Below are 15,239 nucleotides of genomic sequence, written 5' to 3' on the forward strand. Positions count from 1 at the left end.
ATATATTGCCCAGCCCTACTATGAATACAACATGCTAACGTGGAGAAAATGGAGGTCTTATAACTGTATTACTTTGTCAAATCATGGAGTCCCACTGTTTTCAGCACTGGACGGTACATTTTTTGATTAATTTTAAAGGGTTTATGGGCATTTTGTGCATTTTTGAATGTGTTTGTGTGACTCTAAACGAGGGCTCTAAGGGCCCTGAGTTGGAAAAAGTTCAACTCTGCAGCTTTTTCTCTGCCGCCTAATTGAGAGAGCTCAGGGGGTGTCCTTCTCTACCACTGTCAACAGCAGAAAAGGAGAAAAAGGCTAGTAGTGCTTATTACTGACCACCCGGAGCTACAGTATCTGACTAAACGGACAAAACTTGCCACGACATAAACAACACACATCAAGCTAAGAGAAACATTAGTGAGGCACTTGAACCTTCGGGTAAATTTTTAGATTTGTGTTTCAGTTACTGCTGTGTTTCCGATTGCCTTAACGCTGCTGCTGTAAACAGTTATGTGTAGCTCGCTGGCACACAAGACACTGATAGCGGATTATGTGCTGCCCAGCAACAGCAAGATGCCACCACTGCAAAAAATGCCCACGGTGTGATAAGGATCGGAAACACATGGTGGAAAATCATTTTTTCCAGTGTGATCATCGCCTTAGGCTTTTAAAGAATTATACTCCTGTATTGCAGGTATATTGACCGCTTTACAAATCTTAGTTGTTGAATGATTTCTCTTTTACCAAAATCCAACTCGATACTCATTTGAAACATAAAAAATGACGTTCATCCCAAATACCCTTTCCATTTGTATTCTTCACCTAGTCAAGAATTCAAGCTTCTTTGGAGTATGTGCTTTTAGTAAAACAGCAAGGTTTTTTTCCATAGAAACAGGATAAGAGTAGAGCTATCATTACCATTCAAATCAACATAGCAGTATGGTCAGAGCAGCAGCCATTTTGATGTGCAACGTTGCCAATGCAACCGTTGTAGTTGGTTAACTTCTGTATAAACTTACATATAAAGAACTCGACTTGCGGCAAGTTGAGGTTAGGTTTTGCAGTCAACCAAAGAAGCAGCACAGAAGTACCAACATGGAGAGGCATTTTTTGTCCACTGTCGTCGTTGCCTAGCTGCTAAAGAGGAATTTAGGTTTGCTGGATTCCTGTTACAGCATCACCTACAGAGAAAAGTAACTCGTCAGAGTACTTTCACATTACCACATGCCTGTAGCTTCAGCTGGAAGATGTATTTGAGCAGAGACTTCACTACCTTTGAAGATAACTAATTAACAAAATAAACCCGCAAAAGGAAAGAAAATATTCTTACACCTTGTTCCTTATTAAGACAAAAAAAAAAAAAAAAAAAAAAAATACAACTGTAAACCAGTCCCAGTTTTTTTCTTTCACCAAACTAACACTATCCTAATTGCAATAACTCACTGTAAAACACACTTTATTCAAATTCGTCAGATACAAAATAAAACTCACCAAAACCATCTTGGTTAACGTTAGACTTTCCATTTTTCCAACAATAACTAACTCTGGTTAGGTCAAAATAAACACGGTATGAGATCGCTGCTTGTTCTCGTGATATTTCGGCCGCGCTTTGGAGAGCAGAGCTAAATGGTAAACAAACATGGCACCACACCGGTAAGGTAAGACAACACATTTACATGTCGTTTTCTATATGTTCTCTGACATTTATCCTAACGATATGAGGCGGTCTTTGTGGAGAAAAAGCTTGTTTAGTGGACTAACTTTGCACTTGAACGTTGCCCGTTCACTTACGTTTTAACAGGTCTGACGCTACTATGCGCCCCTGCTGTATCTAGGCTAACGGCTAACATGCTAACTATTATTTTTATGTCACTAGTCACTTGAAACAAATTTAGGACGATATAGTCTGAGTGGGCGGAAGTTCGCTGCATAGATCAGCCTCTCATTGGGCGGAACGAGCCACCCGCTGAAGTCCTGCCCTACCACCTCCGGTTGTGTAGCAGTTTTCAACCGTTTTCAACACGTCCTTTACTAACTTTTGCGGTGTTTGATCTTGCGGGGATGTAGCCATTTTTCTGCCATGGTTCGCGTCCTGTAGGCGATATTTTTGTGGGGGCGTTACACCAAAACCTGTTTCCCCCCGGCAATATTTTTGCAAGCGCACCGTTGCTGTGGCACCGCCCAGAACGATTGTGATTGGTTGAAAGAAATACAAGCAGCTGGGGCATCGGTGGCTTAGTGGTAGAGCAGGCGCCCCATGTACAAGGATGTTGCCACAGCGGCCCCGGCTCGAATCCAGCCTGTGGCGCTTCGCTGCATGTCATCCCCAAGCAGCTGGGGCGTTTTTTTCTCCAATCTTAAAGTGAGAGTCGGCCCAGCCAGACCTTTCTTTTCGTGAGAAAGGTCTGGTGAGTGAGACTAAGGACGATAGGAGACAGGTTGAAATAAACCAAAATTTCCCTTTAATTGGGCGAGTTAGTTTTGGAAATACACTGATCTACACGCTGTTCACCCTGTCTCTCTCTTTTTACCTTTCAGCGGTTCACTGAGCAGCAGCTCTCACTGGTTCTTCTGAAGCAGCTACAGTAATGTTACAGTACCATCATGTTTAAACAAACATGCAATTATTGGCAACAAAAGAAACAATGAAATATGATATTATTTGAAAGTAACGAGTTGATTATTTGAAAAGCAAACTAAATAACTGATTACTCTAATTGTACAACACGTTACTCATAACAACAAAAAAGTCATCTGAGTACTTTGTAATGCAGTAATCCCAACATTGCCATTATAAATATATGTACTGTGCAAAGGTATTGATAACTTGTATGGCAGGAATAGGCCAAAATGTAGTGCTGAAACTACTGAGTGTGACACACTGACACATTAGCCCCACTGATGTGTGTTGGCACAATAACAGCTAACAACAATTGCCATTTTCTTTTGTACTAGTCAAATGATCTGGGCAAACAGTCTATTCACTCTGTTTTGCTGGATTTGTTTCTCCCACAGACAACATGTAATTGTTTTTTTTTTTTGTTGCATTATAATTTTAAAATCATGAAGCAATGAAATTATTCAGTTTAAGTCAGTCATCAGTCAGCCTATATTTTATTTTAATAATATAAAGATAGGTGCTTATTGTGAAGGCAGAGAGAGAAAATAATGAAAACACAAACTTATATCCAACACCTAAACAGCAGAGAAAGCTCAGTTCTGATCATCTCGGTTCACAAAACTCCGTACTGGCTTAACGAGAGCAAGGCAGAGGAAGGCAAACAGGGGATAAGTACACAGGAGGGCTGTTGGACTGGCAACAGATGGTGCAATGTGGCCAACCTATCTACTCACAGAAAACATTGACAATCTGCCTGGGAACACACTGGGCTGCCTGGCAGGCACTAACTTTGGATGTTGTCAATGGGTAAGAGTGAAATGCATGATTGATGGCAACTTGCCACTTTCCAAAACACCAGAGAGTGCCTCCCAATAAAAACCCTACTGAACCTTACTGTAAGTGGTGTGCTACATTTTCAGAATCTCACCACTAGCGCTAACTAGGTGCTTAATAATATTAATGGCTGACCACGCACAGCCCCATTTCTGGTATCACATTAAAAAACCCAACCAGAACCCAGAATCCAAATACGGAGGTGGGACATGATTCCTTCCATGTGATGCACTTTGGGAGAGAACATTATTTTATGCCTGGAGAAAGCATGGCTTTGACTCTCAAATTATGCCAATTAGGCTAATGTTGTTTACTGCCTAGACTACAGTGCTGAATGGCTCAAAGGAATGCCCATCACTGAAGAGAACACAGTGACAAGGAAGCAGAGAATGAGGACACAGATGACTTATCAACAGGGAAGAGACACAACACAAGCTGAGGTTAAATTAAGATACTTTTCTGGCCAACTTTATGACCTATATTGAATAATGTTAATAATCTAATAACATTCAAAATGCACATTTCACTTTTTTTGTATTTTCTGCATAGTGAGTGGTAACGTTGACCAGTTTTTATAGCAGTACACAAAATACATTCAATACATCTTGACTCAAGAGTTGATAAGTGAGAGGGGGAACTTATTAACATGAAGCAGATGGAATGGCATTCCCATCCCTCTCATATACAGTTTTTAAGCACAGATTATCCATAAGCGCAACACTTTTCCTCACACATTTCAAAAGATGTGGATTGGTGACTCTAAGATGGTGTGGGAATGAGTGATGTGTCATTTGTTCCCCAGCCCGTTTCCCAAAATGACTTTGCGAGCACAGCTTCCAAGAGATCGCAGTCTCACAAATTACAGATAAATTTGAGAGTGCTACAGGATTCTCACATGCTCATGCATGGGTCATAATTATGCTGTTTGTTTTGATTAGTGAAACGTGTGAAAATGAGAGAGGGGAAACAATCTCATGTTGCCAATCACAGCTTGGTCTCTGGTCTTGCTAACTCGCTAACTAATCCAATTAGTTAACAAACTAATTCTCACAATTTGTACCTCTCCTTGCTCTTTTCTCATTAGCAGACATTTCTGCACAAAATATTCAGGTGGCAGACTTTCATTTTTAGCTGCATCTGACCTTCGAAAATTGAAGAGTGAAACATTGCTGTTAGCAGAATATATCAGTCATAGCTAAATAACATCCGTTTGTTAGTAACTTGGCCAAAGGTCAAAAGGAAACTTGGCAAGCTCGCAACAGATTGGTTGTTAGAAGAAAAAGCAACAAGAGGGTATGGGTGGTAGAAGTCAGTCTGGAAGAAGAGGACTGGATTTGTTCAATGTGTTGTTTGAATGATAGAGAATATGAGTTTCCTGTGTTTTCTGTTGCCCTACGGGGAATTGAGCAATACTTTGTTTAGTGGGATAAAAACAGTATTGATTTTGTAAATTTGGATGATGTACAAAGATCGAGTTGGCTGTTCACATATGAAACATTTTTATTTGCTAGCTATTTGAAAAAGCCTGGGCAATGAGGAAAATGGTTCTTTATCAGGATAAATTATGGATTTGTAGCAGTTCTTTTCAGCGCATCATTTGAAACATATTATTCCAAATATGTTATATGGAAAACTGTAGCAGTACTTTAGAATGTAATCATACACATGATCCCCTCCAGCAGGCAATAATGTGTTTCATCCTGTGTGTGTGTGTGTGTGTGTGTGTGTGTGTGTGTGTGTGTGTGTGTGTGTGTGTGTGTGTCAGTCCCTCTGCAGCTAATCTCACAAACTACTGGACCAGCCAGGCTAATATTCTGTGTGCACATTTATGACTGAATGCTCAAGGATATCTCGTGGTTGTGGTGATTCAAAATTGTTGAAAAACCTGTTTTATTGACTGTTTTATACCATCATTGACTGCTATCTCCTTACCCCTTTTAACTGTACCAGAAGTGGCTTGGCTAAAAACAACACGCCGTACCTAGGCATTTTGGCCTTTGTCATGCATCTGTTGGGCATCTACAGATAATTTCTGTACCTGATATGTTATGATGCACTAAAGTTAGGCACATTTCAAGATGAAAAAAATCCCCATCTTTGTTATCTTTGCTGCTATCTTGACTATAAAGAAGCCGGGAGACTTCCAGCTGGGACCATTCCACAAAGCTCTCAGCGGTCCGGCTCGGACCTTGGCAAGGCCACCTGGCAGAGATGTGCACTCTACTGTTGATTTATCATTTTTGCTCTTTGGTTTTCTTTTTTTTGTGAATACATGTTATTGGAAGTAGTATGAAGAAGTAGAAGTTGTATGTTTTGTTAAATGGTGGCATCTTGGAATCCCATGTGAGATGGGCCAGATGATTTGCATTACACAGAAATAATAATATATTACCTAACAAACTAAAATGACAAAAGTTTCCATCAAAGAGCAAATAAACTAAGCTATGCTAGGTTTATCAGAAGTTGGGGGTCAAGGCTATGCTATACACATAGCTGTAGTCTGCCAGTAAACAAAGTAAAGGTTGCAAACAACCTCCCTTGGACATCTAACCAATCTACAAGAGAAAAACAGAGAAAGGTCAGGAAATATGTCCAATACTTGGGTTTATAAACAAATACCTGCTAAAATGAATAGCTACAGCTACTTAATTTTTAGTACTGAGTAGCAACTGTGAACAGGCTAAACTATGATTAACATGGTAAAATCTAGCTGCAAAACATAATCTTGTTAGCATTGTGTTGTTAGCATTTAGCTCAAAGCACTGCTGTGCCTGAGTAGCCTGCAGACTCTCAGAGAAGCAAGCTTGGCTGCAGACTTGTAGTGTTGTTGGGTTTTATTTGGCCAGGTTTTAGAAATTTGTCTCTGAAATTTCTCCTGCCAATCCCAACACTTACATCTGCCTCATGCTGGGTTGGGCTCCAACACAGCACAATACAACACAACACAAAATTGTGTCAAAATTGTGTCAAATCTGTGACATTTCAAGTTATATTATTCATTACGAGCTCCTTTTTGCATTTGATCTCAGGTTAGACTCAAATTGATCTTAAGCATTAATTAAACTCATTCTACTAAAACGTCAAATAAATGTCCAGTGTGTTTCTCATCAAAATCATCACCACAGTGCACTAAAAACACTATCCAGACACTAGATTTATCTAGCATTGTGGCTGCTTGGTTTGTTGGCTGCCTGTGACGGGGAGGATTTAATTGATGATTGTCTGGCTGAGTGACTATACTTCTAATTCACTTAGCACAGTCAAACAGAGGGGGGCTCATCTTGCTCTTGAGTTTTGTGCTAATGAACACCCTTGCATCCGCGCCCTTCCACCCACACCTCCCTTCAACACATCACTGTTAATGTCTTTCTGTCCCTTTTTAATAGTTTGCGGGAGCTGTTCTAATTCCATCAGCAGCCACTCACTCTGATGATTAATGCCAGTCCACTGGTGGCCTGGAGGTCGCACAGTTGTTTGTTGACGTCGCTCTGAAGTAGTGCTCAGCTGCAGCGTCTGAATAAACAGACTGAAGATGTGAAAAGCTGGCTCAGTGGTTGGCCGTGTGTGATTGTACACATTGACAGCAGGTGACTGTCGATTATTAAAATTACATACTTGGATGTGGGAAACAAGTGACATGCTGCAAAAGCACAAGAAACACAGTGAGTCTTGTTTATCAAGCGAAAAATACAAAACCTTCTAATAATAAACAGACATGGCCTCATTTCTCTGTGAAATGGCTGATGTTATCAGTCGTGTCAAATATGCACACGAGATTGTACAGGAAATAGAATTTCAACAAGGGTGAGAATACTCCGGATTTGTTCCCAGTGATGGTCTATCAGCTGATGCAGTGCATGTTCTCTGACTGGCCCGTGATCAAATTCGTTACTTTCCAGGGTCTTCTTTTTGTCAGAGAAAAAGTATACTACAATAGTCAGCCAAGATGAAATAACCACACAGATGGAATAAAAGTATGTTCATAGATTTAAAACACTACAACATATGTTAATGGGTAATAAAGCAATAAAAAAGGAAATAAAAACATGGGGAGAAAAACATCAATTATTACTTGAAATTCAAGAACATTTTTGGGTGTATTTTGCCTGATTTTTGTTGTATTCTGCTTTTTTTGCTGTTACCCACAGTCATATTACAAGATCAATACAGCAAAGGACATTCAATATGATTTTACTCGTTTACAGTCTATTGATTATTTGTCACGAGCTCTACTGAGCAACAAGAATGAAAAAAACAACTGTGTAGAAATAAATGGGTTTTTTTTCACTAAGGCTTGGTTAATTTCTAAGACAAACAACTGTTATGAGGTATATTATTTGTTTTTGCCAGGATGCCAGATGTAGATTTGTCTGGCATATCTACATAATTTACATATTTCAAGCTTTGCTACCATCTAAAACAGCTGAAGTGTTTTGCATCACATGGAATGAATAATGCCCCTTCAAATTCAAGTCAAACTGAAGCTCATAAAATGCACGACGAACCACCAAAATTGAGCTTGTACAGCAGAAATGTACCCAGGGGAGCAGCGCCCCTCAAGTTAGCTACATTTTCTAAGCCACTGGTTGAGACACAATGCTACAGCCCATTAGAAAAATTTGAGGATGTGTGCGGACTCTAAGGAAGCAGACCATTTTGAGCCAGGCTCACTGTCAGAGCATCCCCACAGCACTTTCATCTACCCGCTTGCTCCCACCCGCAGCATTGCATGACAACTTTGGCTGCAGCAATACTGGCAGGATCCTGCAGTCCCTGAAGGAGTCATGCGATTATGCATCCCTATAGCCATGTTGTTCTGAATTACACAAAGAAGACTAGAGGCTGCCTTGGACATACTGCTTTATGTAAGAGAAGCTCAACAAAAAACAACTTAGTGACATTGTCTGCACAAAACGGGACAACATAAAGCAACAAAGGTTAGGGCTGTTATTTCAACTGGCAAGCAAAACTGAAATAACTCCATTTGTGGGTAAAGTTGAGAGCAAAATATGTGGATGTAGCTTCTACAACTAGGAAGTGAACCTCAAAATATATGGGGCTAAAAAAAAACAATTGAAATGTTATTTAAATGTTACTACTAAATTATAAAGCCTATATAGTCATTATGTTGCCATCCAGCTTTAAAGATTCCACAACAGTCAAAAAAGCAGGTACTATATGATATATATTTAGGTCCTGTGTCTGGTCTGCATGGCCATTCACCAGCTAAGGAATACAGAGACGTGCTCTAAAGGGATCTAAACAAGGCTTAAAGAACATAATAATGGCTAGGGCAATATCAAGGTATTCAGGTATAGTGGGTTATTTAGACATCCCAAAGGTATAATTTTCAATACCCTCAAAAGTATAGATTCTCTTCTCTCTATTAAACTGATATGGAGATGCTGTATTAAGATGATGCATGCACCACTAGGGGGCAGTCTCTACTGGTGACACAGGCAGCCGATCTGAGAAAAATGGTGACTGTGAGTGGTGGGGATAACATTACAGGACTAGTAAAAAAGGAATAATGCCTCTGCCCCTGTTTGGAAGTATTGTCACATGTAACTTCTAAAGATCACTTCTCCCAAATAAAAAAGCAGTTTATTAGCCACATAATTTTATAATTAATTAATTATATGGTATATGATATACATATACATACATATAGTGATTGTTATTTTACCAACCATATCTGTTGCTGATACATAAGTAGCTCATCTCTGTACCAACAATAGACAAAAAAAATAAAAACAAGATTTGTCAATAATAATTGCAGCTCCTACACTTACAATGAACAGTGACAATTAATTCAGGAAATGAATTCAGAATGCCTGTTTGAGCTGCAAAATACAAATTAGCTTTATGGTATTTAAGGAGAAGCAGAAAATCCCCACAAAATCACTCTGACACAGTCATTGTGTTCATAAAGTCGGCCTCTATTCAGTCAAGGGAATCAGTGGAGCGGCTATAACATTTGTCTCTTGACACTATAACGACAGTTTTGGGTCTCTGGTTTCTTTATGAGAGAGACTTAGTCACTATCTTAAAATACAACTGCACTGTTCAAGATGTGCATGTAAATGTGACACACAGCACAGTGTAAATTCTGATTACAGGGAGAAAGAGATACTGTTATAGTAGCTTTAGAATGAGATAGTATTTAACTAGAATATCAAACACCAAAATGTCTCATTTCATACATTAAAGCCAATTCTGTCTCCTGTAACATGACATACACACACACATACGCACACTCCTATTTACCCACATCTCCTTAAGCATTAGTATTTCCAGGACATTTCGCCACTATTGATTTGAGAGAAAGGAGAGGAAACAGCACCAGTAAAATAAGACAATAGAAATACAAGTGTCTAATGTGGAAAAGGCAATAAGACAAAGGGAGGATGTGGTGCACAAAACGACACAGAGATCTCAGATAATGTCTCGACTGAGTCGCTATTAGGTTCAGGGCTCTTATCTCAGTTTTTTCTCCCCCCCTCCCTGTTTCATGATTTGCCCATAAAGCCAAAGACAGAATCCAGAGTGGGTGACAAATCAGCACAAGCCACAATAGCACCATGAAGACCATATTTTTGAGTGTCCCTTCCAATTCTTATTACAAAAAACACCATAAAGACTAAAGACTTTTTGATCACCACAGAGGACTTATTTTATCACATTTTACTCACAAATTTGTTAAAATCATTGCTAGTGAGCACTTCTCCTTTTCCAAAATAATCCATCCACCTTACAAGTGTGGCATATCAAGATGCGGGTTGAACTGTATCATTACTACACAGGTGTTCTTGGGATGGTCACAGTGAAAATCCGCTGTAAAATGTGCATTATCTTGAAATAAAAAGACATTTATTGGGTTTTCATGTGACCAATGCTACAGAAATGCATTTTTTTGGTCACAGATGCCCCCAAGAATCAGTCAGTGTCTAGTGTGACCACTATTTGCCTCATGCAGTGTGACACATCTCCTTCACATAGAGTTGACCAGGTTGTTAGTTGTGGTCTGTGGAATGTTGGTCCACTCCTCTTCAATGACTGTGCAGAGTTGCTATATATTGGCAGGAATTGGAACACGCTGTCATACGTGGCTCCAGAGCATCCCAAACATGCTCAGTGGGTGACATGTCTGGTGAGTATGCAGGCCATGCAAGAACTGGGATGTGTTCAGCTTCCAGGAATTGTGTAAAGATCCTTGCATCATGGGGCCATGCATTATCATGCTGAGGTGATGGCGGTGGATGAATGGCATGACAACAGCCTAAGGATCTTGTCATGGTTCTCTTTTTGTCAGTAGCTTATCCCAGCCTGTACCATAACCCCACCGCCACCATGGTATACTCTATTCACAACTCTGACATTAGCAAACTGCTCACCCACACACCACCATACATGCTGTCTGCCATTGGCCTGGTACAGTATAAACTGGGATTCATTGGTAAAGAGAACAGTTCTCCAAAGTGCCAGACGCCATCGGAGGTGAGTAGTTGCCCACTTAAGTCGGACAACCGACTGCTATCAGGTCAAGACCCTGGTGAGAAGGACGAGCATGCAGATGGACTTCCCTGAGACGGTTTCTGACAAATAGCGCTGAATTTCTGCTGTTTTGCAAACCAAGCAACAGCGATCAAGCTAGCTGGTCTGAAATGATCTTGCTGGATCATGGATGTAGAGGTCCTGAGCTGGTGTTGTTACATGTGGTCTATGGTTGTGATGTCAGTTGGATGTACTGCCAGATTCATGGAAACGACATTGGAGACCGCTAATAGTAGTGAAATGAACATTCAGTTCATATGAAAAAGCCCTGGAGAACATTCCCGTAGTCATCGCGCCAATGGCACACTCTTTGAAAACTTGTTACATCCACGGTATTATGTTTGGTAACACAAATTTTAACAACTTTGCAACCAAAATTTGAGACAAATAAGTCATTTATGTCCATAGTAAAAGTCTTAGATCTTAAATATATACGCATGAAGAATGGGAGCAAAAAATGAACAAAAAAACAAGGTGTCGCATTTGTATTTTTGTTCAGTGTATGTAGAAATAACTGGGTGGGTAAATGTTTTGTAAATTTGCCTGGAATATTCTTTTTCATGCCTGTTTACTACATCTCTATGAGAGTGAGAAACAGAGAGCAGGGGAGACAGTGTGGGTGTTTGTGTGTGCATGCATGTATATCTGTGTGCGCGTCCGAGCGTGTGTGCATCTTGTTCATGGCAAGAAATCAGCTCAGTTTAGCACATAATGGAAATGTGAATAGCCCAGAGCGCCTCTCTCCCACACAGGGAGAGAACTGGCTGGGAGCAGGCTGCATCTTTCCAAATCCAAACAGCGAGAGGGAGAGTTAGCTAGGTTAAAATCATGCCCCCCTTTCCTCTCCCTCCCTGGAGCGATTCACAGCTCTGCCCATACATTACTCAAACAGGTCATCCAAACAGGTCTCACTAGCAGTCTGAAACCATATTCACACACATATGCGCACACATGTTATGCACACGGTTAAGCACACACTTGTAGGTGAAAAGGTGATGTTGCTCATATTATGACAGATGACATCTTATATATGGATCTCTCAGCACAACAGCCCCAAAATGTTATGCTTAATTTAACATAAACTCTACCTTTTTCAGATTCAGCATTAACACTTTTCACATTTTCATACACCCCACAAAAGGTTACCAACCTCAATACATACTGCATAACTATTTTTCCATTTCTCTGTCATGCAACACTGAGATTCCCTTGACCAGGGCATTATCTTTGTGCCCAGAGGGATATGAGGAAGACTTACATGCCACTTCCAGAGACGCGTTCCGGCTTACAGCTTCTCCCAGATAGTTTCGGGCCACACACACATAGCTGCCATCATCGGGCTTGCTCCGTCGTCCGTGGATGATACGTAGGAAGAAGAGGGACCCGCTGGGCAGCAGCATACGGTGGGAACGGGGGTTGTCGCGGTCCGTCTCGACGCGCTCCCCATCTTTGTACCATTCCACCGTGGGGGTTGGACGGCCCTCTGCCTTACAGTTGAGAGTGGCTGGTTCCCCTTTGGACACAATGAGGTCAGAGGGGTGCTCCACAATGCGAGGAGGGAAGTCTTCCTGGCGAAGACGAGACCCTGGAGAGAAAATGAGAGAGTAAAAATTCCATTAAAGAAATTGTCATAGTAAATACAAACACATAAAAAATGCAGTTTAATTTTGCTGCAGCAGCAACAGCAGTATGTCTGGAATAAATTAACTGTTTAGTTAGCAAGGACAAACACCCGCTAACAAAGTACCTCCAAAATAGAAACAGTAGATGAAAGGAAGTTGTTGATTACAGTACCACTTCTGATTAAAGGGATAGTTCGGATCTTTTAACGTGGTATTGTATGAGGTTCCTACCCATAGTCAGTGTATTACCTACAGTAGATGTCAGTTGGCACACCCCTGGTTTGAAAAAGCAGGCAGGAGTACTGATAAAGAAGCTGTGCAATGTAGTGCTGTGCAAGGGTCAACAACAAGATGTATTTCAGCCACCTAAAGACAGGACCACCTAAAGAAAAACAGTATCGGTTTAAATGTATGCCATAATGAGAGCATTTTCACTACTTTACCTTGCAGTCACAGAAATTTCTGACAGGAAACTGAAGCAGTCGCTCTCTTCAAAGCCAGACTCCATTGAGAAAAACAGTAATTTAACATTGGTGAACACAAGAGCTGCTGGTCTACCGCTGCCTCGATCAGTTACTTTGGTAGGGTTATTGGGTGACTTTAGTGTTTAAAGGGTTAGCTCAGACTCACTAACGTCACACAATATCACAAACTAACTAACTAATAGAGGCAGCGGTAGACCAGCAACTCCTGTGTTGTTCAGTAAGCCAAAATTACTGTTTTTGTTGGTGGAGTCTGGCGGCTTTGAAGAGGGCATAGATGGGGAACTGAAGCCGTCTACAGCTGCCCCGTCAGAACAGGCTGTCTGACAGAAAGGGAAAGTGGTCAAAATATTTTCAATATAGCGTACACTTAAACTGATATTGATTTTTATTTAGGTGGGACTTTTTTTAAGTGGCTGTAACAGATTTTGTTGCGGCCCCCATCCACAGCAGTGCATTGCTGTGCTTATGTGTCAGCACTCATGCCGCTTTTCCAAACTGGGGGCATGCTGAAACACATCTATTGTATGTAATACACTGGCTATGGATAAGTACCTTTTTCAACCTCACTTAAAAAAAATCCAAACTATCCCTTTAAAATAAGGTGACAATCAGAAATTTTGAGTCATATCTCTGAAAATAAGAAAAACTTAAAGTAACTGGTCCATATATTGTAGTTCTCTACTCTCACTATGATATTTTTAATGATTTTCAAACAGGTAACATTAGATGTGCACACATTTGTATGTGATTGATAGAATAAAACTCAGTATAATTTCATTCCAGTCCTTGGAAGGAAAGTTGATTAGTGTCAGGTTCTTACTGACTGCACTATATGCTGTGTTACTGCACTCAGGCTCCCATGTTTACTTACACAGACAGGAGCTGAGGAGTCATTACATCTCATTAGCTTTTTCATTAACACGTTCCATCAAACACTGACATCATCAAACATGTTGTCTCAGTGGGTGCAGAACAGCCATTTTTTTCCACTTTGTAATGTAACAGTGTGCATAATGCAAAATGCACAGTTCTCTTTCCCCTTTAAAGGCTACATTACTACATTATTAACATGTGTAACATTTAGATTTAAACCCAAGTATTTGATAGTCAATCCTCAGCAAATGTCATGAGAATAATCCTGACTATCCTGATAAGAATAACATCATCATTCGTGTAACAGCAACCCAGTTAACAACCCTTACTCTGCTCCTTCTTGCCATTTATTTGGCCGTGCGAACACCTCAACGCCGTTTCTTAACTTGCACCTCTAAATGTCACAGAGGAATGACCCAAATGTAGTGGCACTGTGTTTGTTTACAGACGTGACAGCATCACAACTCTCATCTGTTTCATGGTGTATGAGCACATTATAATATCTGTGTTAAAAGGTCTTCCTCTTCCGTTGTGTGCATGCAGACAAACCTAGAGAGTGATTTTTGAGTCATTAAAATAGAGTTTTTGAACCGTCATAAGGCAAAGAAATAAATCAGATATGAATAAATGACACGGTCTCTTGTCTTTTTGCCTCTGATGGCGACAAATCACACAAATTGCAAAGGCAACTATGATTATTGGCTGCTACACAGCAACAGAAATAAAGCTGCGAATGTGAGTAAAATTGATGTGACTGTCTATAATGTTAAGGGCTTTGTTGACAGAATGCATTCCATTAGCTGGCGCCAACACACCAAACAGCGGTGATACATTATGTTTTTAACATGCTTTTAAAAAGCTATACATACATCTCTTGGGTAAGTAACATTCGTGTGTAACCACAAGGACGCACAAACAAAAATACAGTCCTTGGAATACTGACTTCCTCTAATTGGTTGTCCCATTACTCAGTCTCCACTGTGGCTAATGTACAGTTTGAATGTGCTGTCAGACAACAGAATTGAAATTAGATGATTTTAGTTGTGGGTGGCACAGTGGTTGGTACTGTCATCTAACAGCGAGAAGGTCCTGCAGGGTCCTGTCAGTCTGTTTGCCCTGTGATGGACTGGCAAACCATCCAGCCTGCTTTCTGCTCAGCATACTCCAGCACCCCATGACCCTGAATATAAATAAGTGTGGATAGAAAATGAATAGATGGATGGATTTTTTTTTCTGTCTATGTGACTCCTTGAA

At 40.4% G+C, this 15,239-nt stretch overlaps 1 protein-coding gene across 1 annotated transcript in view; it reads right to left on the minus strand.

The window, feature by feature from the left end:
- Positions 1 to 15,239, minus strand: part of LOC126387951 (roundabout homolog 2-like) — a 113,655-nt gene that overhangs the window by 95,949 nt on the left and 2,467 nt on the right. Inside the window, exon 2 of the mRNA XM_050040767.1 lies at positions 12,264 to 12,590. Coding sequence (XP_049896724.1) covers positions 12,264 to 12,590 — 327 coding nt within the window. The remainder of the gene's footprint in view (positions 1 to 12,263; positions 12,591 to 15,239) is intronic.

The sequence above is a fragment of the Epinephelus moara genome, chromosome 3 (genome assembly GCF_006386435.1).
Source record: "Epinephelus moara isolate mb chromosome 3, YSFRI_EMoa_1.0, whole genome shotgun sequence".
Taxonomy (NCBI): Eukaryota; Metazoa; Chordata; class Actinopteri; order Perciformes; family Serranidae; genus Epinephelus; species Epinephelus moara.